Source organism: Meriones unguiculatus, chromosome 17 (assembly GCF_030254825.1).
Source record: "Meriones unguiculatus strain TT.TT164.6M chromosome 17, Bangor_MerUng_6.1, whole genome shotgun sequence".
Classification (NCBI taxonomy): Eukaryota; Metazoa; Chordata; class Mammalia; order Rodentia; family Muridae; genus Meriones; species Meriones unguiculatus.
This window is the reverse complement of record NC_083364.1, coordinates 93,605,011-93,630,361: the sequence shown is the minus strand read 5'-3', so window position 1 is coordinate 93,630,361 and position 25,351 is coordinate 93,605,011. Positions and strand designations below refer to the sequence as shown.

Sequence of the window (25,351 nt, the reverse complement as noted above, 5' to 3'; positions counted from 1 at the left end):
AAAAGCCACATTATTCTATCAATACATCTGTCACAAGCTTTTGCTATACCGTGAAAACATAATTTGATTTTGTATCAACTTCATTCTCAACACCTTCCTTAACAAGCCTTTGCTGCCATTATTTTAGCATTTGAGTGTATTTTTCCGACTTCAAAGTATCGAATCCATTGGCTTTTAAATATTCATTCCCTCTGACTTTCTCCAAGATCATACAGAATCATAGCACCTGGTCCTGTAGTAGTGGCATAGCGTTTGCATAGAGGGCTGGGGTGGCCGGGCATTAAGGATGGAAGAGCTGATCTGAGGCTAGCTTGAGGCTTGCGGACTTTTCCTCTTCTGGGTACTCTGTTGAGCAGTGGGGTGCAGCAAGGCTCCGTCTTTCTCAGAGTGACATTGCCGCTTCTCTCGGAGAGAAACAGCTGCCCATCACAACTCAGGTGTGCTATTTGCTTTGCATTCAGTCTTCGTACCGGGACTGCCGCTATCCCCGATGCCCACTTAAAGTAGTGTTAATCTGTTTCCGTACCCGCTGGGGTGATGCGCGCTGGTGACATGTTTCGACGACGCCAGGCCTCGCGGCAGAACTGCAGACGGAGCGCCCCGGGCTGCGCGCGCCAGCCGGAAGCGGCTACCGAGAAATCTGTTGGGGGGGGCGGCCTGGCGCGCATGCTCTGGAGGGGCGGGCCCGCAGAGGGGCGGGGCCTCGGGGGCCTCCAGTCGGCGAGCAGCGCGGGGCCGGGGCGGGGCCGGAGCGCGCGGGAAGCCCCGGCCGGGCTGCGGAGCTGTCTCCGCGCTGCGCAATGGCTGTCTCGGTGCCGGGCTACTCGCCTAGTTTCAAGAGGCCGCCGGAGGTTGTGCGGCTCCGCCGTAAGAGGTCTCGGGACCACGGCGCCGCCGTGCCCTCCGCACTGCCGGAGCCCGCGCCCCGCCGCGCCGCGCTGGCGGCCGGGCTGCCCCTGCGCCCCTTCCCGACCGCGGGCGGCAGAGGCGGCGGCGCCGCCGCGACCGTCGCCCGCAGGAACCCTTTCGCCCGCCTGGACAACCGGCTGCGGGTCGCCGGCGAGGCCCGCGAGGAGCCGCCCCGCGGTCCGCAGGGAGCGCTGGGCCCGGTGAGTCTCCGTGTCGGGCGGTGGGGCGTCAGGGGCGGGCATGGGCGCGAAGAGCTGTCGCAGCCTGATGTCCTGAGCCGGAGATGGCCGCCCTCGAAGCCCTGTGAAGATGGACCAAGAGATACGCGGGAAGGCAGCTGGAACAGTCCTCAGAACAACTCATCCTGCAAGGCAGCTCGGATGGGCAGCCAAAGGCTGCCTTCCCACCGTCCTTCAGGACCTCCTTTTTCTCCGGCACTCGAAATTACTTACCGTGGACATGAAGGGCTGTTGAGGATATATCGGGTCAGAATTTACAAATACTGGCCTTACCCATAAAGCCTTTTGGATCTGTTGGTCTAACATTTATGTATCAGTTACTAAATGCATCAGTCTGGCCTTCCCTCCCATTTTGATAAGTTCAGGCACAAAACGGAAGTGAAACATGTTGGTACTGTATGGATTTGAGTTCCCACTCGCTCTCCTGAGAAAATGGTGTGCCAGGTGAGCCCTTACATATTTTAAACAAGTTCCCTCTGGCTTAAGTTTTAAAGGACAACTCTTTTTAACCTCAGCTTGTAGATTCCAATGGAGAAAATAACTTGCTGTGGGAGGAGGCGTCTCATGAAAGAACTGTCACTGAACTATCCCAGGTACTTTTAAAAATTACCTCTATTGTGTGTGCCGCAGTCGTGCATGTGGAGGTCAGTCCTTCCCGGTGGGTAGCAGGGTTGAACGCGGGTGGTCAGTCAGGCTCTGCATCAAGAGCCTGCACCTTCTGAGCCATCTGGATGGCCTAGCCCATGTAATACTTTTTAATATGGCTATAATGTATGGTTTAATAAACAAACTTCTCGAAAGCATTTTTTTTTTTTTTTTTAGAAAAAATAAATAGCTTCAAGAACAAGTTGGAGATCTGGGACTGTACCTCAGTTTGTAAAATGCTTGCACAGTGTTCAGAGGCCTCTATGTTGGCTCCCCAGAATCATAACATGGGACTTAGGAGAGTGAAGGAAGGAGTGTTAAAGTTTGACATCCTCAGATACACAGAGAGTTGAGGCCAGCCTGGGACACATGACACCTTGTCTGCAAAAAGAAAACAGGAACTTGAGAGTGATCATTTCTATGCACGTGTTGTGATGATAGCAGTGGACTCCGGTGGTCAAGGACTGGCTTATGCTGGGGATCAAACTGTCGACCCTGCATGCTGAGCAAGCAGTAGGCCACTACGCCCCCCTTATCAGTAGATGCAGTTTTTCCTAATGGGAATCGGCTGAGAGCGTTCACAGGATCCATTCTAGCTTTGAGGCAGGTCCCCTGAAAGGAGATTTTATCGTGTTCCCTAAGGGAATCCTCTTTATAGTGTGGAGAATATGCACTCGAACAGCAGGTTGACTACAATTTTCTTTCTCTTCTTTCCTTCTTGAAGAAAATATTGTCTAAGCCCTTTAAGAGTTCTACCAAGGTTTCTTAATCTAAATAAAGAAGGAGCTTAGCCCTAATTGAAATAGTTCAGGGTCTTACAAGACACTTTAAATGCTGGGAACATAGCTGGGTAGACAGGCAGAGGCAGGCAGACCTACAGAGTGAGTTCCAGGGGAGACAGAGAAACCCTATCTCATGGGGGAAAATAATAAAACGTTTCTACTTTGTTTTCCGTAGTACTAGACAGAAGTGTAAAAACTAAAAAGTGAACTATGACCCTCTACCACCCCCACCAAACTTATTTAGTTGGTTTGTTTATTGTGTCCTCTCAAGGGTAAGTGCCCACCCCCATCCCAGCTGGGACACTCAGGCTTGGTGGCAAGGGCTGTTACCCAGGGAATCACCTCCCTGGTCTGATACCTCTCTTAATAGCTTGCTTTTACCTCCTTTCAGACTTTGCAGGTATAATATATTTTTAATGTTAGACCACTCACAAATTTTGACATTTTATTGATCAAGAGTAGAATAATTAAGAACTTTGTATTAAAAGAACTTTCTTAAAATTCTAATTTTGTCTTCTTCGTTTTCTAAAGAGTCAACACATATTCTCTGAATCGGACACTTGGTCTTCAGATGGTGCTGAGTTACCTGTGGACTGGAGTATTAAAACCCGACTCCTTTTCACCTCTTCTCAACCCTTTTCCTGGGCAGATCATTTGAAAGCCCAGGAGGAAGCCCACGGACTCGTCCAGCATTGCAGGGCAACAGGGGTTACCTTACCCCAGAGTATACCGGTGAGTGTGAAATGAAGGAGCCTGAGAGGGAAGGGAGGGCTGTATGAGTGTGCATGTTCGTCCATGGCGTGGCTGAACACGCAGATAATAAGGACAGTAGCCTAAGGAGATAGTCCTGTGAGCTCTCTCACTCTCTACGTTGTTCCCTTGAAGGGGGGTTTCTTTGTGCCAAGAGTTCTGTTTTTGGTTTTGTTGCTTTTTTTTTTTTTTTTTTTTTTTTTTTTGTAGCTAGCCTAGTAGCCAGTAAGCCCCAGTGATCCTCCTGCCTCTGCCGTCCTCAGTGCTGGGGTTACAGGCAGGCACAGGAGAATCTCAGCTTGTTGTATGGGTGCCAGTTTCCAAACATAGGTTCCTATAACCACTAAGCCTCGTTCCAGGCCCTGTCAGGCTATGCCAGTGTTTCATGTTAAGTGTGAAGGATCTCTCCTTAACATACGCTCACTGCTTTCTGTCATGCTGTTCTTTTGACAGGTGTAGACTCTAAAGGTTGATGGCAGTTCTCCCCAAGGGTACTTTCACTTCACGCGTATCAGGTTAAGACCTGCTCCTTACATGTAGGGCCTGGAGGTAAATCAGTAGTGCAGACAGGCACTGTCTTCTCTAAAATAACCTTTTGTAAGGTTTTTGAGAGAACATAAAAAGTTGCCGACCTGCAATAGGTGATGAATTTTTACTGATGTTTCATACGAAGAACATTCTCTGGGTTTTTTTGTTGTTGTTGTTGGGGGGGGGTGTTTTGTTGGTGGTAGTGGTGTTTTTGTTTGTTAGGTTTGTCTGTTTTCAAGACCAGGCCTCCCTGTGTAGCTCTGGCTGTCTTGGAACTCACTTTGTAGACCAGGCTGGTCCAAAAAGATCTGCCTGCCTCTGCCTCTCTAGTGCTGGAATTACAGGTATATGCCATTGTACCCTGTCATACTCTGGTTCTTAACCAGTTGAAGAATGAATGAGTTCTGGAATGGTCGCAGAGTATTTAGTTAGTATGAAGCAGCTCATGAACGCAAACTAGGCTATAAGGGTTTGCCTATAGAATGAAAGGATGAGAGATACCTCTCAAGAACTAAATCGAGACAGTTTGTAATTTTTGCTTACCAGGGTTTACTACTTCTGAGGCTATTTTCCTAGGGGGAAAGATGCTCTTTCCTCCGGGAAGACTGCGTCCGTCCTGCATGCACATTCCTTCTGTCATCTGGAAGCTAGCCGTGCTCAGGAAAGGCGGAGACAGAATGTCCCGTCCACTTGAATGTGTACTTTCTGATGCGTGCTCAGCACAGTGTCTGCCATCCGGAAAGCAAAGGTGGACCGAATTTCAGCCTGCCACAGTTGCTAAGGCTCCCCAATGAAAAGCATTAAACATCTGTAGACTGGGCTAGAAAGCTGGCTCAGCGATTAAGTGAGCACATTGGTGCCCCAGAGAAACCAGGTTGACCTGCTCAGAACTCCAGCTCCAGGACTTGTACTGGCACCTGTAATGTACAGCCATACATACAGTTAAAAATTGAAAATCTTTTTTGGCAGGGAGTGTGAAGGGTGTTTGAGAAGGGTCTCTTTATATAACCTTTATATACCATGCTGGCCTCACAGAAATCAGCCTTCCCCCCAAGTGCTGGGGTTAGTTAAAGGTTATGCCACCACACCTACCTAAGAACTAAAATCTTAGAAAATTTATTAGATTGTGTATGATATATTCAGTGTCTGTAATGAAATTTTATCGTTGTGATGAATAAAAAAATAAGAACATCAACCCCCCCCCTTCCACTGCAATCTAGGACCCTAAACTTTGCACTGAGCTACGCTGTGGCTTCCAGCAGACTCTGGTCTACTGGCTTCACCCTGCCTTCTCATGGCTGCCACTGTTCCCTCGCATCGGAGCTGACAGGAAAATGGCTGGAAAGACGAGTCCGTGGTCAAACGATGAAGCCCTGCAGCGTGCTTTAATGAGTGACTGGTAAGGTGACACACATGGCATTCTAGAGGGGAGCATGCGGGAGCAGGACTCTAGGGTTTGGGTGATATGGGAAGGGCCAAAGCTAGATGGTTACATCCACAAGGTACTGACGGGCCATCAGCAGTTTTCAAAGGCAAGATTACACAACTGCAAAACTCAATTCAGTATTTGAAAATTTTATGTTGGGTTTTTTTATCTGCTTGTCAGGCTAAATTGTACAGAATGAAGTTTAAAATATTTTAACACCTGAAAAAAGTTCTTTTGCTTCATAGGGCTGTGAGTTTTACTTCTGTGTATAATCTGTTGAAGACAAAGCTTTGCCCCTATTTCTACGTTTGTACCTATCAGTTTACTGTCCTATTCCGGGCAGCAGGATTAGCGGGAAGTGATGTGATCACAGCGCTCGTATCTCCTACAACTAGAGGTTTAAGAGAAGCTATGAAAAATGAAGGTAATAGTTGAGGTTTAATGTTGAAGATTCCTCTTACCTTAAATGTTAGACTTAGGGGGCTAGAGAAATGGCTTAATATTTAAGCATGTGGATTGTACAGAGTACCTGGGTGTGAGTCCTAGCACCTACATGGTGGCTAAAAACCATCCGTTCACTCCAGTTTGAGAGTATCGAATGCCCTCTCTGGCCAAGCACCAGGCACACGAGTGGTTCCACAGACATAAACACCCAGACACAGCAAATATTAAATATTGGAAGCATACTTTGAGCCAGGTGGTGGTGGTGCACACCTTTAATCCTAGCACTTGGGGAGGCAGAGGCAGGTGGATCTGTGAATTTGAGGCCAGCCTGGTCTACAGAGTGGGTCCAGGAGTCCAGAACAGCCAGTACAACAAAAAGAAACCTTGTCTCAAAACCCTTTCTAATTGGTTATCAATATTATTTTATGAGATATAGTTCATTTTTTCAGTTTTTTTTCTTATTCCTGGTAAAGCTGTCTCTTGAGTCCCTTCTCTAGTCTCTGAAGTAAAAAGCACAGAGTAGCTCCATAATCCACAAGCTTTATTGAATATACTGTGCTTCTTAAACATTTTTGTTACATTTATGCATTTATTTTGTGTGCATGTCTGTTTCTGTGAGCACACATGCCATGGCACACGTGGAGGTTAGAGGACAGCTTCAAAGAGTCATTTCTTTCCTTGCATCATGTGAGTTCTAAGAAGTGAACTCAGGCCTTATGATGTGACCGACTGCCCACTAAGCCCTCTCACCAATGTTCCATTTTTCGATACTACAGACCATCTCACCTCCCCCTTTTCATAATTTCTTAAATGGAGTAGCTCATGAGTCAGTGAATCAGGAAATGGGGGAAGGATAGAAGTAAGTCCCTTTAAATAGAAAACCTGGTCTGTGTGCCCATATGTAGGACATTCCTGGTTAGCTGAAGAAAATTAAATTATGTTTTCTGATGCAGGTATTGAATTTTCTCTGCCTTTACTGGAAGATATTGGCCATAAGAAGAAAGTTCCAGAACCAAGCCTGGAATATGAGGAGTATGTGATTACAGAATCTTTTGCATGTTCATTAATTTTTATGAATTCACTATTTCAAACTCGGTGAAATAAGTTTGTAAAAAACGTGTCTAACTGTAGCAGTTTTCTAGGGAGCAAGCAGTCAGTGATGAAGATGAAGAAGAAAGTTTTTCTTGGCTGGAAGAGATAGGAGTTCAAGATCAAATTAAAAAGCCAGACATGATCTCAATCAAGCTGTATCCTTTCTGTTGTTACTGAGAACTTCCATTGGGGCTGGAGGGGTGGTTCAGCAGTTTTGAGCCCTGACTACTCTTTCAGAGGACCCAGGTTCAAATCCCAGCATGGTGGTGTTAAACCCAAAAATGGGAGGAGAAAGACCAGTACCCCAAGTCATCGTGGCCAAGTGAATAAAACCAAGCAATTAATTAAAACAAGCCTACAAACAAACAAACAAAAAACTTCCATTGAGCTGGTGATTTTAACACTGCTTTTTGTTGGTCATGTATGAAGGTTTTTTTTGTTGTTTTTTTTTTTTTTATTTCTAGAACAGGGAATCCCAGGTATCTAGAATCAAGGTAGCTGTTTGCACTGGGGTGGGTTTTCTTCTGTTCTTTCCTTGATCGTCATCTTCAGACGTAAAGAAAAACATGAAGTACAAATGGATCACCGACCTGAGTCTGTTTTACTGGTAAAAGGACTCAACACCTTCAAACTGCTCAATTTTTTGATCAACTGCAAGAGTTTAGTTGCTACCTCAGGTGGACAGGCTGGTGTCCCACCAACTCTCTTGTCCCCAGTGGCCTTCCGAGGTGCCTCAATGCAAATGCTTAAGGTAAGCAAGGGTTTCCTTCATCAAGATCTTAGTGTGCTTCATTTCTTTAAACATGACCTTGACTTTTGTTCTTGGGCTTAATCTTATTTATTTATTTACTTATCTATCTATCTGTTTGTTTGTTTATTTATTTTAAAGCACAGGGTCTCCGTATAACCCTGGCTTAATTTTATTCATTCATTCATTCATTCATTCATTTTAAAGCACAGGGTCTCTGTATAACCCTGGCTATCCTGGAACTGACTATGTAGACCACTCTGATCTCCAGTTCACAAATACCCACCTGCCTCTGCCTCCTGAGTGCTGGGATTAAAGGCTTGTGCCACCATGCTTAACTCAAATTCTCAATTAAAAACAAAAATTATCCTAGGGACCGGGGAGATGGATTAATGTTTAAGAGCAATTGGCGCTCTTTCAGAAGACCCAAGTTCAGTTCCCAGCACCAACATGGTGGCTCACAGCCATTGGTAACTCTAGCTCCAAGGGGTCTGATGCCTTCTTACTCCCTAGGTAGCAGATGCAACTTGATGCACACACATTTGGGAAACAGCAAGCCAAGCAGGGTAGCTACACCTGTAATCCCAACACATGGGAGCCAAAGGAAAGTAGAAGTGAGCTCACAAACAGCTAGGGCTACATAGTGAGACCCTGTCTCCAGAAAGTGTGTGTGTGTGTGTGTGTGTGTATGGTATACATACAAATATACACACACATGAATTTTTGTATTGTTCTAACATACTTTGAGCTTTGTTGTTGAGCACCAAGAGTGAACCAGGGGTCTGGGCCATAGTAGGCAAACATTGTATGCTAAGCTACATTCCCAGTAGTTTTGTTTTTCTATTTGAGAACTAGGTGTGGTGGCAGGGTGATCAGGAGTGCAGGATCACCTGTGACCCTGTTGCGGACACCACTACCTAAGTGCCAGAATTACAGGCATGAGCTACTGTGCTTAGTGCACTGTGTGGACTTTTTCTATACTGGATAACTGTAACTGGTGACAAGACGTCTTGGTGATCACTTCTTCTGTTAGGAAAAACCCCCTTTATGTATCAATGCAAGCACATTCCCAAAAATAGTTATAGATCTCAAAGGCTAAGAAATTGAAGAAATATGTCATGTAGTATGTTGTAATCTCAGGAACTACTTGTTTCCTACCTGAAGAAATCCCAAATAAAAATGTTATTTCTTTAAATTTTCTGAAGGCCCGAAGCATTAATGTAAAGGCACAAGCCCTTTCTTCTGGATACAGAGATCAGTTTAGTTTGGAGATCTCAGGTCCCATCATGCCTCATGCTCTGCATTCTGTGACCATGCTACTCAGATCTTCCCAGCGTGGGTCATTCTCTGCTAGACTGTATGCACACGAGCCAACTGCTGTATTCAATGTCTGCCTGCCCCTGGATAATGAGCTTGACAGAGTGAGTACACTAAGTTATTTGTGTCCTCTTGCTGGGGTAAATGTCACTTAAAATAGGCCGAATTTGTACCAAGTTAGAATTGGTATGAATTAAGGAAGAAGCTATGAATTAAGGAAGAATATCTACTGGTACATCATCAATTTTGTGAACTCAGGCGATATTAAAAATTTCCCAAACCTAACATGTACTGACCTCACAGCTGGTATTTAATAATTCCTGATTTACCACTTATGGAAACACAATTTACTATAGTTAAGCTTTTCCTTTTTTCATGTGAGTATGTGTTATTTGCAGTTCTGTGTGCTTGTACACGTGGAAGCCTGGGGCTTGATGTGCTAACATGGCTAGTCTTACTGGGCTCGTTTGCTGTGAGCTCTTAGGCCGGAGTTGTAGGCGCACACCATGTCTGCCCCGCATTCAGTAGGTTCTGGTCATCACTCTTGCAAGTGCTTACGCACTGATTCACTGTGAATTCTAGTGATCTTTAGACTGTTTAAGGGAAGTTAACAGTCCTTTAATTTACCTGACTCCTATCAAGTTTAATAAACTGGTTAAAGAAAAAATTAGGATTTTCAAACTACAGAAATTATTAGGATGAACTTCTAGCCATGATTAAGTGAATGAGCCACTTATTTGTCAGTCTTTATGGTGATTATAAAAACTTAGTGTTGAAGAACTAATGTGGATGTGGACTTGTGTTTCTGCAGAAAGTTGTTCATAAGGATCTTGCTAACTGTGGGCTACACCCTAAAACCCTGGAGCAGCTCAGTCAAATGCCATTGCTGGGGAAGTCATCTTTACGGAATGTGGAAATGAGTGACTACATTTTTAATTGGAGATCCTGAACACCAAAGTAAGCCTAAAAGGAATCTCTGAGGAAAAGCTTCCTAGCAAGGAAATTCAAGATTCTTAGGCCTCTGGCTTTAAAAGTGCATTTGGAAGAATATATTTTAAAACACTGAAATGTCCCTAAACATTTTTTTTATATTTTATTATATGCAATAGCATTAGGTTTTAAACCAACATTTTGCTTTTATTATTTCTATACATTTTCAGATATGAAGAGCCAAGCTGTTTCCTTAAACCTCAGATAATTTGAATTAAGAATTCTCTACTTAATTGTAACTTGAGTAGAAAACTGAATTAAAAGTCAGTGTTTCGTTATTCCATTGAGACTGATGGTCTGAACAAAAGCATCTAACGTGCCTTAGATTAGTAGGTTCTTTGGAGACGTAGGGAAATGTACGCTACTGCAAAGCTGACTGCTGATGATATTGCATCTTAGCATTTTACTGATTTCTAGTTCCTCTGTTCTCAGGACATTCAGTCAGATGACAGGGGATTTTGTACTTCAGGTGTTGGATGCTCAGTTGTAGCAAGTTAGTATTCAGAATGCTTGTAGGTAATCTGTGTTTGCATGTGTGTACAAAATTCAGTATCTTTAAATAAACGTGCATAGAAATCACAAGTATTGGGTAAGAAATGATAGTACTTAGTTATGTGTGTTCCACAAAGCCAGAGAATAAGACACCACACTTATTCCAGAGAAGTTTGTATTTGGGCCTTAAGCTTTTGAAAATAAAGTTTAGAGACATAGCATATGAATACCACTGTAATACACATGAATATTCTATCAGACCCTAAAAAATTAACATAAACTTAAACTTTCTCAGTCAACAAAATAGTGGCTGGTTGCCAATTTTTATTAGATAAGTTGGTTACAGCATTTTTATTATTTACGTCTATCTAGGTGTAGCTGAAATTCAAAATGCACATCAAAGTAAAACTATATCACAACTCAAGCCATACTAAATATGTACTTGGCCTCTGAAGTTAAATTCTAGTTGGACTTCCATTTTGACTCCCTTCTTATGACCCAAGTGGCTTTAATGGGAATGCAGGACTTAGACACAACATATCACTTTCTTTTCATAACCTCTACAAAAATTTAAAGGGGAGATGGTGGCATTAGCCCTGTGGAACAGATCTTGCTTGCTTCATTACCGTAATAACACTGGCCCAGTATCTGTCCAGCAGAACCCATTTTTAAATAGTACAAGGTGCACAGCCCTTCACTGATTACAGGCAAGTGTTACAGCAGCCTAGCCATGAGGAAGGGGAGTTACATCATAGTACAAAATACAGTATAAAAGCGTTATTTAACATTCCACACTGAATATTACTGATGCCCTCAAACAATTGCTTTGATGTTAGCCACTCAAACAAATACATCACTAAGGTAAACGATATAAACATACCAAAACCCTGTATGGTTAAATACAATTTCCATGGTACAAAAACCAAAGCCTGGAGATGTTTGTACAGATTGCTTTTTACACAATGTCTTAAATTGTGAAATATTTACAACATTAAGGAGGAAATACATTGTGATGCAGAGTAAAATTATCTGAAATGATTAATATAAAACCTCAATCTATCTACGTGAGGCACTCCTGAAGCAAGTGGCATTAGCCATGAGGTCCTTTGGTACAAGGCCCATTGCTTGAAGAACCACAGTAGCTGCTGTGGCTTTAGCATGCTTCTTATTAGGGCTGGCAAAGCTGGGCTGGTAAGCGCTTCCATTTATCAATACCTATTCAAGAAAAACATACAATTGGGCTGGTAAGGGCTTCCATTTCTCAATACCTATTCAAGAAAAACATACAATAAGAACAGCATCAAACTTTAATATCTATTAGCTTTGTACTTTTTCACTAAATTCTAAAATTAATTTATAAACTATTAACCCCATATTACATAAATTAATCTCAGCCCAGAAGCAGCAAATCATTTAAAAAAAGGGAACTGCAAAATAAATGCAGCTCTCCATAATTTTAAAGTTCTAATAAAAGTACTAATTACCCCAATATTCCACTAGAAAATACCAAATGTTACCCAGATTTTGCCCATACCCATCCCCCCTTAATTTTCTGCCCTTTTATAAGTTAAAAAAAAAAAAAACCCACTTTACCCACATATGCATATATCTATAACCCACCCACAGAATATCAGCACTGTGGTTCTAGCACGCTCATCCCTTAACCCTCTAACATTAATATAATTTATATGTAAATTCATATTTACCCTAAAGAGAAAATGTTTGCGATGATCGGGGCCACTATCATGGACCAGAAGAAATTCAGGTGGTTGCCACCTTCTCTTATTACAGATTTCCATCAAGGCAGACACAGGATGTTTGCCTGTAAGGAGAATAAACAACTAGTTATAAAAGATTTCCACAAACTTACAAGGAATTATGAATTCAAGGTATAGGCAAGGCAAGAATTTAACAGGGTCTTGTTCTCACCTGACAAGTCTTTCATTGCAGCAGAGAAGTTCCCAGACCTCTTCTGTGCTCTCTCTCCTACTGCAACAAGACCTTTCAAAAAAAAAAAAAAGCCAAATTTACAAAATTAATTTTACTTAAAACTATTAATAGATGAAGAAAATATACCTCCCACTATACTGAAACCTAAAAATCTATACCCTCAAATAAAATACTCAGCCGTTTATATCAAAACTGATTTTATCTTGCCACTTCAGTGTATGTGTGTGTGTATCTATCTATCTTTTAAACTTTGTAATTACACAGCTATGAAAACATAGAAATCATTCAGTCACAATGCACTTGCACAAGGATTCAGACCCACTGTGAAGAGCTGGCTGTGCTGGCACACATTTGCAGTCCCAGCACTGGGGCTCACTGGGACACTCTGTATTTGGTGGGCTCCAGGCCAATGGACACTGTTTCAAAAATCAAGGTGGATGATCTCTGACCTCCATGTGAGTGCACAAAGATGTGGGTACACAGTGTATTTTAACTGTCAGCATCTTAGAATCTTTGTTTTTACAAGTTTAAGAAATGGTGGCTAATAACTACAAGTAACTTTACAGATTCATCTTTTAAATAGGTTCTGAAGAGTATGGTCCCGAAAACAAAGGCACACACAGTGAAAAAGAAAAGTGTCCCAAAGACGAGACCCTCTATCACAGCCAGAACCTGCTTTCTTAACAAATGCCTAAGCTGTCACAGTCCCTCCCTCACTACACAGGAATAATGACATCACGATCCCTTGAGGGTGCTCTTTCACTTTCCATGAGTCTTTCAACAGCAAAATCTCAGCCACTCCATTATTAGGAGCATGCTAGTATAAACATCTCCCTCAGACCTGTTCTAGGAAACAGCCACTGTCTGAGAATCACACCTATATTATTACATTGAGTAATTTCAACAGGGATGTGCCCTAGACGCATACCACCCTGATTAGATTCATAGCTACTCTCCTTATCAGACCCTTAAGACTTAACTCCAATTTATTATTGAACCTCAAAATAAATCAAGTTTTTAAAAATCAAATTAGGCCTGAAGTACACTAATGGCACATGACTGTCAACCAAGAATTTCAGAAAGCTATAGCAGGATTAGGGGTTCGAGGCCAACCTGAGCTACCAGCCTGCTGTGATACTACTTTGAATGTTAGCCAGCTGTTACTGTATATGTCCTCTAAAATAGCTAACTGCAGTAACAGCTCCAAGGTCCCCAAATGAAAGGTAGTGAAGAACTACTATGGCTGCCCCAGCTAGTCTACGGTCTAGCCCATAACACAAATACCAAGCTTTAAAAGACAAGCAAAAATGTCTTAAGGATTGAAGACCAAAATGTCTAAGATGTGAAAAAACTAAAAACAAAAACCAAAACCACAGCTTAGAAACAAAGACAAGTACAGGCTTGAGACAAGGCAGGAAGATCACTGCAAAGTTCAAGGCCAGCCAAGGCTATACTCAAGACCTTGTCTCAAAAGACAACCAACCAAAGAAACTGGAGAGATGGCTCAACAGGAGCACTGGCTGTTCTTCCAGATGACCCTGATTAGATTCCACCTATATGGCAGCTCATATCTATAGGGGATCCAATGCCCTCTTCCGGTTTTATGGGCACTGGGATATACAAAGACATGCATGCAGACAAAACACCCAATATACATAAACCATTTTTAAAAATAAAATAGACAACCAATGGATCAGGAAGATGGTTCAATGGGTAAAGGTGCTTGCCATGTCATGCATGGCAATAAATAAATGTAGCAACAATAACAAAAAAAAAAAGCAAACGTCATTTCCATTAAGAGCAAAAAGCACATTTTAGTTTCTTAAAATGTAAATATTCAAAACTCACAGTTTCATAACCTCAGCTAACTTCATACAAGTTGCCCTTTAAAAAAAGCTCAAACTAACATGTTCTCCATCTACAGAAATAAGCTGCTTTGTGAAACTGTCAAACATTTCTCCAGCAGAGAACTGTTCATTATTTGTGTATCTAGTTCACGGTCACTAGGACCAAAATAAGGTTTAAAAAAAAAAAACAAGTGATGAAACTCAAAATACAAGTATACAACTTAAAAGTACGAATTTCAGAAAGAACTTACCTTTCCGGTCTGTCTTAAAGTCAACAAGGATGGGCTCCTTATTTCCTTCTTTGTTCTTTCCTAATCCTTCTCCTTCTCTCCAGCCCATTTTTCTCATCAAAACAGCTCCCATTCCTCCAGTTACTGGGGCTGCTCTTAAGAACTGATCCTAACCAAAGGAAAAAAAAAGGTAAAATGCCCCATTTTACATTTAGAACTAAAATACAGAGTTAATGTTAACTTAAGAGAAAAAAATCTTACTTCTAGGTCTGAAATAGCATTCAATTTAAATTCTTCTATACTTAATACAGTCTGTAACATATGTTCTAATTATAATTACCAACACTTTGAAAGTCAAATGGCAATTTTAACAGTAGGCCCTCGGTGCCCCCCCTCCAAAAACAAAAAAAACAACAAAAAGAGCACTCCTGTTTTCGTCCACTATTTAGGTTCACTGGTATCTCTTCTTAGCTTGCAAAATAAAAAGAAGGCAGTGTTAAAACAGTCAATGTATTAGCTCAGGTATACCTAGTTTATGAATAAAGCCTAGAAATTATTTTAAAATAGTTTGGACACTGAAGAAGCATACAGTTGACAGCCAGTTTTCTTCCCCAATATACTATAAGGCAAGTATCAAAATTTTTACTTAGGAAATCCCGAAGAAACAAAATAAATTTACATGTAAATAAGTTGAAGATAAGCACATAAAATGCCCTGTAAGTATACCAAATTTGAATTCTTCTAAAACCTGGCTTGATGTTAAAAGACTTTTAAGAAACTCCTTAAATGTTTACATACCTAGGCCTCGGTAGCAGCAGTGTTGTGAATAGTACGGCTGGCACTGACCGGGGCAAGAAGACAGCTACAAGGATTTGGCCCTGAAACAAGTTTCCATACAGAGGGGTGAAAGTTCACAGGTTATTCTGTGAACAATCATCTCTCTTGTATCCAACCCACTGAACCATAATTTCCATCAAAGCAGCAAACCACTTAATGTCCTGAGCTGCACAAGTGTGTGCATTAGCACGGTCAGCAGTCGGTGATCTTCCAGTTAAACGTCCAGCGCCTCTTTACAAAGGCGTCAATGGCTCAGCCTACCAGTAATGGATTCTGCTGCTGACCTATGTGGGGTTTTTGTTTTGTTTTGTCTTTTTTTAATTGAAGCATCACTGAACCATGTTTTATATCCAATTATTACAACATTTTAGGTTAATACTCTCTGCCAAATATTTATCAAGTCATTACAAATCAATAGAGAGTCAAATGTTTTCGTAGCTCAGCAAGCAGATATGCATTATTTTTCCTTCTACCACTAAGTTAATACTTAACCTAAAATTTCTACTTTTATACTGAAGTAAAATATATAAGCTTTGTTCCCCAGCTTTATAATTAAATGTTAGGGAGAACACACGCCAATGACATATGACTAGACATTAAGTTCAACAAGGTGCTGTGATGGAAGGAGGTAACTTCGGAGGGTAAACACACCCCTGGTTCAGTTCCTTATTTGGTGCAGGCCATGCATTGTGGATGTATAAAGAGAAGAGTTAGCTGATGCTTGGGTATCAACTGCCTTGATGCTACACACCTAGAAGGACTTTACTTACTTCCAGGTTCATCTCCCCCTCTTTTCCAGGAAACACTCCTAAAAAAAAGGGCAACTGTACAGACAGAGTGCAATATAAATTCCCAATTAGCCAAGTTTTCCAGTTCTGCTTCTGTCATTATCTTTGCATCCATCTCTTTCCCCACTGTAAAAACCTGTCTGAATCTAATGAGCCTACAATAACCAACAATTTTTATAAAATCAAGTCCCAAGTCATTTGAGAAAATAAAGGTCCTTTAAAACCAATTACCTTTTTAATGTTTTTTGATAAATATTCCTCTTAATCTAAAAGTGTTCTAAAAACAAAGTAAAGAACACAGAGGGTGTTGGGTGGCATTTCCTATGGTTTTTAATACACAATGACAGTGCTGGTCCAAGAAAAGCCAAACGACCCTTTCAACATTTCCTAAACACAATTAATGGGTGTAAACAATACTTATGCTAGACACTGATGGAATTTTTGGTTGCCCAATGACTTCTAAATGTAATGGCCTGTTTTAATAAAATAATGCTTCTCCAGTTTTCAATAAGCAGATATTTTTTAGTAGTTCTTCACACACAAATTGTTTTCCTATTGTTTTCTATAATGTAAAGCTTGATCTGATGATCACATAATTTATCAAATGATTTGCTTCCCAGATTATATGCTACATAAAATGTAAAGCTAATCATTTTAAAGGCTCTAGCAAACATTAACTACTCACAAGCTAAGAAACAGCAGAACAGTACATGGGAGAAAGTGTACAGGGAGCTAGTTATGAACACTCACCTTGGAATGCACTTACATTTATCTGCTCTTTATACAAAACATGTAATAACCTTTTACAGTGAAAAGCCCTTCCAGAAGCTTCTACCTAACAATGTACATCCACTATTATGTGCATAAATACTCAAAACTACTTCATGTCTAAATTCCTGCACTCCTAAATACACAGCTTCAAGACCAGATGAATGTGTGGCTCTGCGGTAGAAGACCCGCTCACTACCGAAATCAAGGACCCCAGTTCTAAATCTAATGTCACACACAAAAAGTAAACATATAATTAATGCTTCCCACTAAAATGAAAGCTATTTATCAAATACCACTTTCATAATTTATACGAAATATTAGTATGAAAAATAAATCCACTTATTAAAAATATTCTAGGTTATCCCCCTTTTCTAAAACCAATCCCTTACATACTATCCGTGCAACTATTTCTTAAGGGAAAAACAAGCAAGGACAATGAGGATGTATGATGCCTTATATTAATTAATCTGTTAATAAGAGAATCATGGGTAGTGCTTCTGCTATGAAACTGTTAAGGCATTAAATGCCCAAAGCAACCAAAATTTTATTTTTGAGAACTTCAGCTTGTCCATAACTGGCACTCGTTCCAATTCTCCAGATAGTAAAGATCCATCACTTCACTGATTACCACTCTCTGAGGCCTGTCTCCAGCCACTTGACACTTGGGAGACAAAAATTCCAAGGAATTACTTGCCCACGATCACACAAGGAGTCAGGAGTACAGCACGACAAAGAAACCTTTCCAATCCAAGAGACCACGTAGCCTCCCAAGTTTCAGCACTGCTATGCTGCTGCCAATAACTCCTGAAACAAATTTCCCATCACCCATCCAACCAAACCACAGCCCTTCACCAGACCTTTATTCTTCAGAAAGCCCCTTTATAGCCACCTAAGACTCCCCCAACAATGAGGTAGCCGTAGGTGGAGCTGACAAATGTCACTGCAGGAGTCTGGGACCAGATGCACCTACATCTTCGTAGCATGGGATGTCCGTCCTCTCCCTTGATTTTAGGTCTTACATATCCTGTTTTTCATGAAGTCAGTGGTTCTCAAATTGAGCCTGTGGATCACCAGAGGCCACCAGGACCTAAATGGTGGTCCACAGATAGTTATCTCCAGCCCATCCCACCCTGTTACCCACTTCACATCTGCCCACCCCACATTCCAGCCCTCCTCCCCCCGCCTTTTGGTCCCATGGCAAGTTTACCACATGCAGCACTAATCAGGGCCTCCCAACCACTTGCTGAATCTAATAGCTGACCACCATATAGGGACCTGGGGCTGGATGTTACAGGAGGAATGTGGGAGCAAAGGCATTTATAAGCGGGTGCAGGCACTAATGAGAGGACAAGGACAGAGGAATGGAATATTAGGGTAGCAAAGGGCTCTTAGGGGTAGTGATCCACCAAAACTAAACCTGAAATAAAGTATCCCATGATGAAAAATTTTGAGAACCACTGCTGAAATGATTAGGTTAGTAGTCCAACAGGAACTGCGGAATATTCTTAACAGCACCTGTTACAGTTAACATCCAAAACAGTTAAGTAAAACCACCCCCACCAAAACCAACAGCAAAAAAAAATATGAAAAAGAACAACCTCCAGATACAAACGAGTGGCTCTTGAGCCATATTTATACATTTGGCATTGTGTCAGGACTCCGGCCCGTCTTCAGTGTCCATCCTGGAGCATATACACAGCAGATTTACTCAGGAACGTAGGTTAGTCACTTGCCTCTGCATTTTTAATGTATGATCATCAAAACAAGCTTAGTTTTGTATTTTTTGACAGTTTGTGTACCTTTTTAATCCAGGCTTGGGCACCAGTATTAGCCAGCTGTTCCTGTGTCAGGACTTGTACTCCTGTACTTCCTGTGAACTGCCCAGGGATAGAGTTCAACTGAGCCCAGGCATCAATCTGAAGAAAAAGAAGCCATCTTCATTAAGTAAAATTACTGATCTGATGAAAGTGCCACACTGGTAACAGCTTAATTCACTGAGGAAGAATGGAATTGCTTCCAAAAATGGCCAAATAAGTTCAAATTTTTTTCTAAGTCTTCCAAATAAGTTGTACAGCACTCAGTGAAATCCACTAATGCAACAGAAGGTATGAGGTGCATCTCCAACTAAAAATTATCACTGTAACACTCATTCTTTGAAATACACAACAAAAATTTAGTTCTTATGGCCAAAGATCTCTGGCCTTTGCCATCTGACCTATCATACATACACATTCAAATAAATGACACATTCTAGATCTCTTAACTAATCCCCATGAGATAGTAATCTGTATCTATCCATGGCATAATATAGAAAATGATCAGCAGAAAACAGTTTCCTGTGGGATAGTGATCTGCATCTATCTAAGGCATAATATAGAAAATGATCGACAGAAAACACTACATCACTCGTCAACACATACTGTGCAATAAATCAGGTCTTTCATACTATATGTAATGCATGTCTGGTATTGCCAGTAATGTTACTTCCTACTTCAACTGTTTCTACATGGACTTAGCATAGAGATGAAAAGCCATTTCCTTCCTGTTAAAAACACAGTCTGGATTCCTTATTGTTTAGGTTTGGATGCCAATTCTGCTTACCAATTGTATGTATCATCGGACCACTGTTCAGCTCAGTTTGCTTAGCTGAAACATGGAAAATAATAGTTCTATCTCATGGAGCTGTTCTGAGCACTATATATGCACATCAGACTATAACTCTATGAAGACAGGATGTATTTTCTGTTTTTTCCTCAAGAAATAGTTCCTGCCACAGTATGTAATAAATTACAAACATTTGCTTAGTGTTATTTTTACTTTAAAAAAAGTCAGTTACTAAGCCAGAACGAAGTTTAAAATGTATAAAGTATAAAATAGTGTATGCAGACTTGGTATATAGTGTGCACTCCACACTAATACACACCCCAGAATGATGGTTCCTCACAACTAGTGTTGTAATGATTCAGCCATCCAGTTAGTGAAATTCTCATTTAAACATTAAAAAAAGTCACATACCCGTTCTTGAGCTCGATTTAACATGCTCATGGCTTCAAGGTCAAATGCATTCTCACTGAGTCTCTTCTGAGCAAGTGCCCGTTCACTCATTGCTGTTGAAATGTCCACAGGCTAAGAAAAAAAACATAGATAATTATCCCAAATTACCAGTCCCTGATTCTCTCAGGTGCTTCTTTATCTTTAGATGCTACAGGTAAAAATAAATAAATAATAGTCTGTATATTAAGATTCTTGGAAAATGAGAAGATTCAAAAGGCAAAGAGGGCACTCCTGGAAAATAGAAGACAATGAAGGTAAGTTAGTTACCAAATATTCAGAGGCAGAACTCAGTCTAAATTCCTACTGATTAGTGTATTCTCTACAGTATCAAACTATTAACTATTGAGTTTCTTTATGAACTCATAATTTTTAATCTGTACTAACAAGCCACATTAGGTAAAATGGTAGTTTTTAAACCTTTACCAGTTCATCTTACTCTACATAATTATTAGTAACTTCCAGAAGTAGTAAGAAAAATCCATGGATAAGCAAGCAGAGCACCACTAGAATCAACATGGCTCCGTACTCATCAGCACATTTTACAGGAGCACAGTTAGTTGGGCATGGGTATGCTTTGGTCCTAAGAAAACAGGGTCTTGAAAGAATACATTGTTTTGAAGTTAGAAACACTTAGTACCATAACCTAGAACATTAATTTTTAAAAGTGTTTAAGTCATCCTACAAAATTCTGTAATCTTTTAAAACGTGGTCTAAGACAGGAGGTATATGTATAAGCCTCACAGATTTCTTTATAAAATGAAAAACTTCTTTGTGTAAAGCAGATATAAGTTTAACTTTTTTAAGACACCCTTAAATAATTCTCAGGTGTTAGGTTAAGGGCTTAACCACAGAATAAAAAACTTGTCCATTATTTGGGTTTTGTTTATAACGAACACAAATTGAGCTCTATCAACTAATTTCTTTAATAAAATATTATCTAACACAATGATTTAATATTTTCACTACAAAGAATCAGTAGTAAGTACTGCATGGATATTACAAATAAGTCAGTGAAATAGCTTTTTTAAGGTAATCTCGCTATATACTATGTAATTCTTAAAAAAAATCTATATACCTCAGAAAGATTTAGGATGAAGAATAAAGACTAGTGTCCTTGTCCCAACTTCAAATTCTCTTACACGGTCTTCTAAGTTATCCTGACTGAAATTATTTAAGACTCCTTTGACTAAATCATTTTTTACAAAGCCTACTTTTCTGACGTAACATACTAAAGAAAAAAATCGTAATCTGTGCTTATTAGACTGTTTATTTACTTTCAATAAAAGTTCTTACCTGCTTAGCTAACAGTAAGTTGCCCATGCTTAATATTCTTTTAAGGCCTACAACAATTAGGACAACCTACAAAAGCTACACCAACACACAGTATTCACCTTTTGCTTTTACTATGAGTTGATTTAATTCCTCAACTCCAAACTGCTCCATGTGATCCCTGGGTCTTTCAGGACAAAATTTAAGTTTCTAGGCCTACCATAGATGCCACCTAAACTCTCAAGTGGAATTACCCAAGCAGTTTGTGTAGCCCCACCAAACCAGCAAATGAGACACATACCATCTCAGGCCCTTCTTAGACTTGCTCTGCTTTCAGAGCAATTTGTAAACCTAATTGACAGGGTGTTAAAGCACAGGGAAGACTGAAATCTGAAAAATCAAGGGAAAAACTGTCTATGCACTCCAGTCAGAACCCTTCAATTTCCAACTATAAGCCATAAAAATGCACTTAGCTCCAAAACTAAATCTTCAACAAAAATGTAACTAAGAATTCATCCTTTACAGGCGTATTTACCTACTATATTTTTCTTGTAAATTTTATTGAGAAATAAATACCCAAATACCCCTTGTAGCCCCCAAATAAAAACTTCCGTAAGTCATGGTGCTATTTTATATCAAATTTATATTTCATTGTAAAAGGCACGTTTAATATAATAACCTGGTATTTAAATTAAACTATTTCCTAACACAACTGCATTTATTCAACAGGCTTAGCAAATAAAGTACCAAGTTCACATCAAAAATTTACTTAATTTCCTATTTCTGATGTGAAAATATATTCAAGATGGAGAGAGTCTAGGTTATCTTAGGTTAGGGTATATCTGGACAGCAGAGAGCTTGCCCAGCATGTGCAGGCCTATGGGTTACATCTCCAGCACCACAAAAGATGGGGTAACAAGAACTTTATCCAGCTTTTCAAGGTAACTCATAATATATGCTAATACAGAAAGGACTAACCATAGTCCAAAAAGCAAGAATATTCAAGAATCTGACCAAATATTATATTGCCTAATTAAACATATAAAATCCAACAGCTAGCTAGGCATAGTGGCACCCGCCTTTCATTGCAGCACTTAGGAGGCAGAGACACATGAATTTGGGTTTGAGGGCAGCCTGGCCTACATAACAGAGTTCAGGCCAGCCAGAGCTATGTAGAGAGACACTGTCTTAGGAAACAAAACAAAACGAAAAACCCACATAGCTGGCACTTAAGAATTTGGGGAAGTTAGAAGCTGATGAAAATCTTCACCAGCCTAAAATGTTCCAAGGTTTTCTACAAACCAAGAAAAGGGTTGTTTTTTTTAAGTCTATAACACACTTGTTACATGCTTTATGTTTCCACTGATAAATGAGCAGTTCATCTTGCCTACCAGTATAAAATGTACATCTGTAAAGCTACTATGTGAATTCTCCTCCCCTATAAGGAAAAAAAAATCTACAGATGGTATCCTAAATTACAATTCTCACATTAATAAAAAACAATCCTATTCCTTTAATCCTTATCTAAAGGCAGATTACAGCTCCTCTAAAGACTGTAGACATTATCAGGTTATCACACTTTGTGTTTGGTAATCACACACACATAAACTAAGTTCTCTTTTACATATTTTGCACTTCAATTCCTCCTCCATTCACTTTACTCTCCCCTTTTGTTAATAAGGCCAGTGATTTCTATAAACAAACAAATGAAAAAGACCTCACAGAATATAAGTGATTGATAGAAAAAAGGTAAAGTATGGGCTAAATTGGATCATTTTTTCACAGGTCACGTGACTGCAGGTATCTCAAAAGGCCTAAAAGAAAATCTACAACAAAACAGCTAAAAATATCTGGCCTATAAAGCATTTACAATACTTAACAAAAATTATTAAACTGCACCCAGTTCATACATAACATACTGTCAACTTCAAAAAGGAAAGGCACATCGACATAGAACATCCTTAAGTGACTTTAATGAACTATTATATTTTTATTATACAACATTCTATAGCATAATTGAGTTAATCTAAATAAATTAATAATTTTTTTCATTGTAAGTAGTTCTGAGAAATCAGTTAACAGCCTATAAAAGTTTGGGGGGGAAAAGTAACGAGGCCACACCTTACAGTCTGCCAATATATATTTCAAGAACCTGTACTTCATTCAATCTGTTACAGTTTTTATCCTTGTCCAGCAAGTTAGCATTGATAAACTTCATAAACTAAGTTTCCTATTTCAAAAGAATTTTAACTACTGAAGATGTAGATACGACCAAGTAATACAAACCTAACACACTGCTTGAGACAGAAATGATGTTAACATCTAAGCAATAACTAGAGCTGGCCTTAAAACAATTATAATTGATACTAAGTATACATGAATTCCAAATTAGTGGTTATGACCACAGTCCTATTACTCCACTTGTACATACTGCTCTAATCTTCTAACCAATTAGCCTTTGCTAATCATATTAAAGAACTGTCCCTGGCAACTTTTTAATATTAATTTTCCAACTTTTCTGTTTGCAAATCAGATTCACACAAACATGGTGAATGTTCTGTAGTCACTTCTGAGGATGCTGCTGGCTGGTGTCTGGGAAGGAAGATGATGCTATGGCACAAGGAGCTGATGAGCTGATGGATTTGTGCAGTTTCGTCCGTGTCTACCCACTCATGTCAGCACACTCATGGGCAAGACAACCGTGGGATCAGGAATTGCAAGGATAATTTAGCACTTTGCACCCTTGCTGAAATGTTTTATGGTCAAGACCAAAGAACCATAAACTTTAATTATACTTATTAAAACAAAAACAACTGATTTAAAAAATATTACCTTGCCATTCAGAAAAAATTTGTCACCCACCCTTCCCCCCGCCAAATTTTTTTTATTTGAAGCTCTACTGAAATCAGAAAGGTCAGTGTTCCCAGAATATATCAATCTAAGTACTTCCCTGTTAAAAGGATAACAATTCTACAAATATGGGACACTTATTAAATGGTAACTAAGTAACAAGCTGAGTATTATCTATCTCAGCTTTTCTTAGGCACCTTTAACAGTGCTACAGAAATACTGATTTGAAAGCAAAAGAATCACATCCCTTTTTCCTAGAAGTCTGGCATTCTTTTCATTGTAACTGAAATTAGTTTCTATACTCTGACTCGAAGCCTCCATAAGTAGCTTGGCGTTCTCACATTGCACGTATCTCCCCAGAAGAGTTATTATGCTTCATTTATTCCAGCACTGGTAGAGCTTTCCTTTTGTCTCAGTGTTGCCGCACTCTCAACGCCAACCCATAATAAGAGCCTCACTTTTGATGGGAGACAAGGCCCTTAGTGGTGAGACTGAAAATGGCAGTAATAGATTCTAAATAATAAAGTTGTTCTTGGTCAAAAAATATAATCAACAAGCATTAAGCACTTTTCCCATGACTCATCAGTTATAATCATTTTCTCAGGAAAGTGTTACAGTTCTACAATATTTGTAAGTCTTTGCTACATAGGAGATTCTCACCTAGCTATGTTCTTTCCAAATGTTTAAATGCTTAATCTGTAATAAATAGCTAAAAGCCTATATATCAGTATATCTAAATCTGTACAACTCTCACCTGTTTATACCCGACTCCTACAAGAAGACTGAGTTAGCTGCAAGTGTCAGTCAGCTTCCCTCCTGAGGTGTGACAAAAGACTGATTTGGGGATTAGTAAATGAACACTAAACTTGTTCAAACTAACGGACTGCCCAAACTAGCTATCCTTCTCCTCACTGGTGATGGGTGTAATACGTTTCAGTTATGGAACTCCGTGTGAATACAGACCATCACCTTTAACTTTAAGTTAGCTTCACTGGCCAGTTATGCTCAGCATTACTATATAGAACTGTTCCCATTCAAAATGCCGCAGGTCAAAAAAACACAGTGAAAATGTCGCCTGTGATTACCTATGGGGAAAAATACTGCATGAAAAGGTTTCTGATTTGAGTTCTGTTTACTTTGATTTTTATAAACAAGATTTCTTTGTAGAATTGAAGTGTTTATTGGAAAATGTTTATGGCCAATGTAGGGAACCTCAAGTGAAGAGTAGAGTTCTCTCAGACCTACAAACCTCAGAACTGCAAGAAAAAGGACTCTATAAGGCAGCTGGTATCTAAGTCCGATCCTTGGGCCCATGTCAAGGCTTTGGAAACCAAGGGCAAGGTGACGACAGCTAGTCTCTAACTCCCGCCTCCCCTAGTCAAGTCTCCGCCCT

At 40.1% G+C, this 25,351-nt stretch overlaps 2 protein-coding genes across 5 annotated transcripts in view; one reads left to right on the top strand and one right to left on the bottom strand.

Moving 5' to 3' along the window:
- Positions 1–621: 621 nt before the first annotated feature.
- On the top strand, positions 622–24,488 carry Donson (DNA replication fork stabilization factor DONSON). Of its 2 annotated transcripts, XM_060370738.1 has the most exons (11): positions 622–1,109; positions 1,664–1,741; positions 3,107–3,307; positions 5,074–5,252; positions 5,525–5,703; positions 6,677–6,755; positions 6,866–6,970; positions 7,368–7,566; positions 8,769–8,984; positions 9,692–9,837; positions 23,642–24,488. In XM_060370738.1, exons 1-10 carry the CDS (start codon positions 801–803, stop codon positions 9,827–9,829), a joined length of 1,683 nt encoding a protein of 560 aa, XP_060226721.1. In that variant the 5' UTR covers positions 622–800; the 3' UTR covers positions 9,830–9,837; positions 23,642–24,488. The 2 variants fall into 2 exon arrangements, with proteins under 2 accessions (XP_060226721.1, XP_021484365.1); XM_021628690.2 differs by lacking the exon at positions 23,642–24,488 and having other exon boundaries at positions 9,692–10,148.
- Positions 10,521–25,351, bottom strand: part of Son (SON DNA and RNA binding protein) — a 32,641-nt gene continuing 17,810 nt past the window's right edge. The window contains exons 7-12 of one of the 3 annotated variants that reach the window (XM_021628653.2): positions 19,801–19,911; positions 18,585–18,701; positions 14,411–14,558; positions 12,292–12,363; positions 12,069–12,184; positions 10,521–11,630 (exon numbers count right to left, since the gene is read on the bottom strand). In XM_021628653.2, the coding sequence (XP_021484328.2) occupies positions 11,571–11,630; positions 12,069–12,184; positions 12,292–12,363; positions 14,411–14,558; positions 18,585–18,701; positions 19,801–19,911 (624 nt within the window). In that variant the 3' untranslated portion in view covers positions 10,521–11,570. Of the gene's footprint in view, positions 11,631–12,068; positions 12,185–12,291; positions 12,364–14,410; positions 14,559–15,187; positions 15,268–18,584; positions 18,702–19,800; positions 19,912–25,351 lie in introns of those variants that run through there. The other 2 variants (XM_021628639.2, XM_021628665.2) reach the window with 2 other exon arrangements.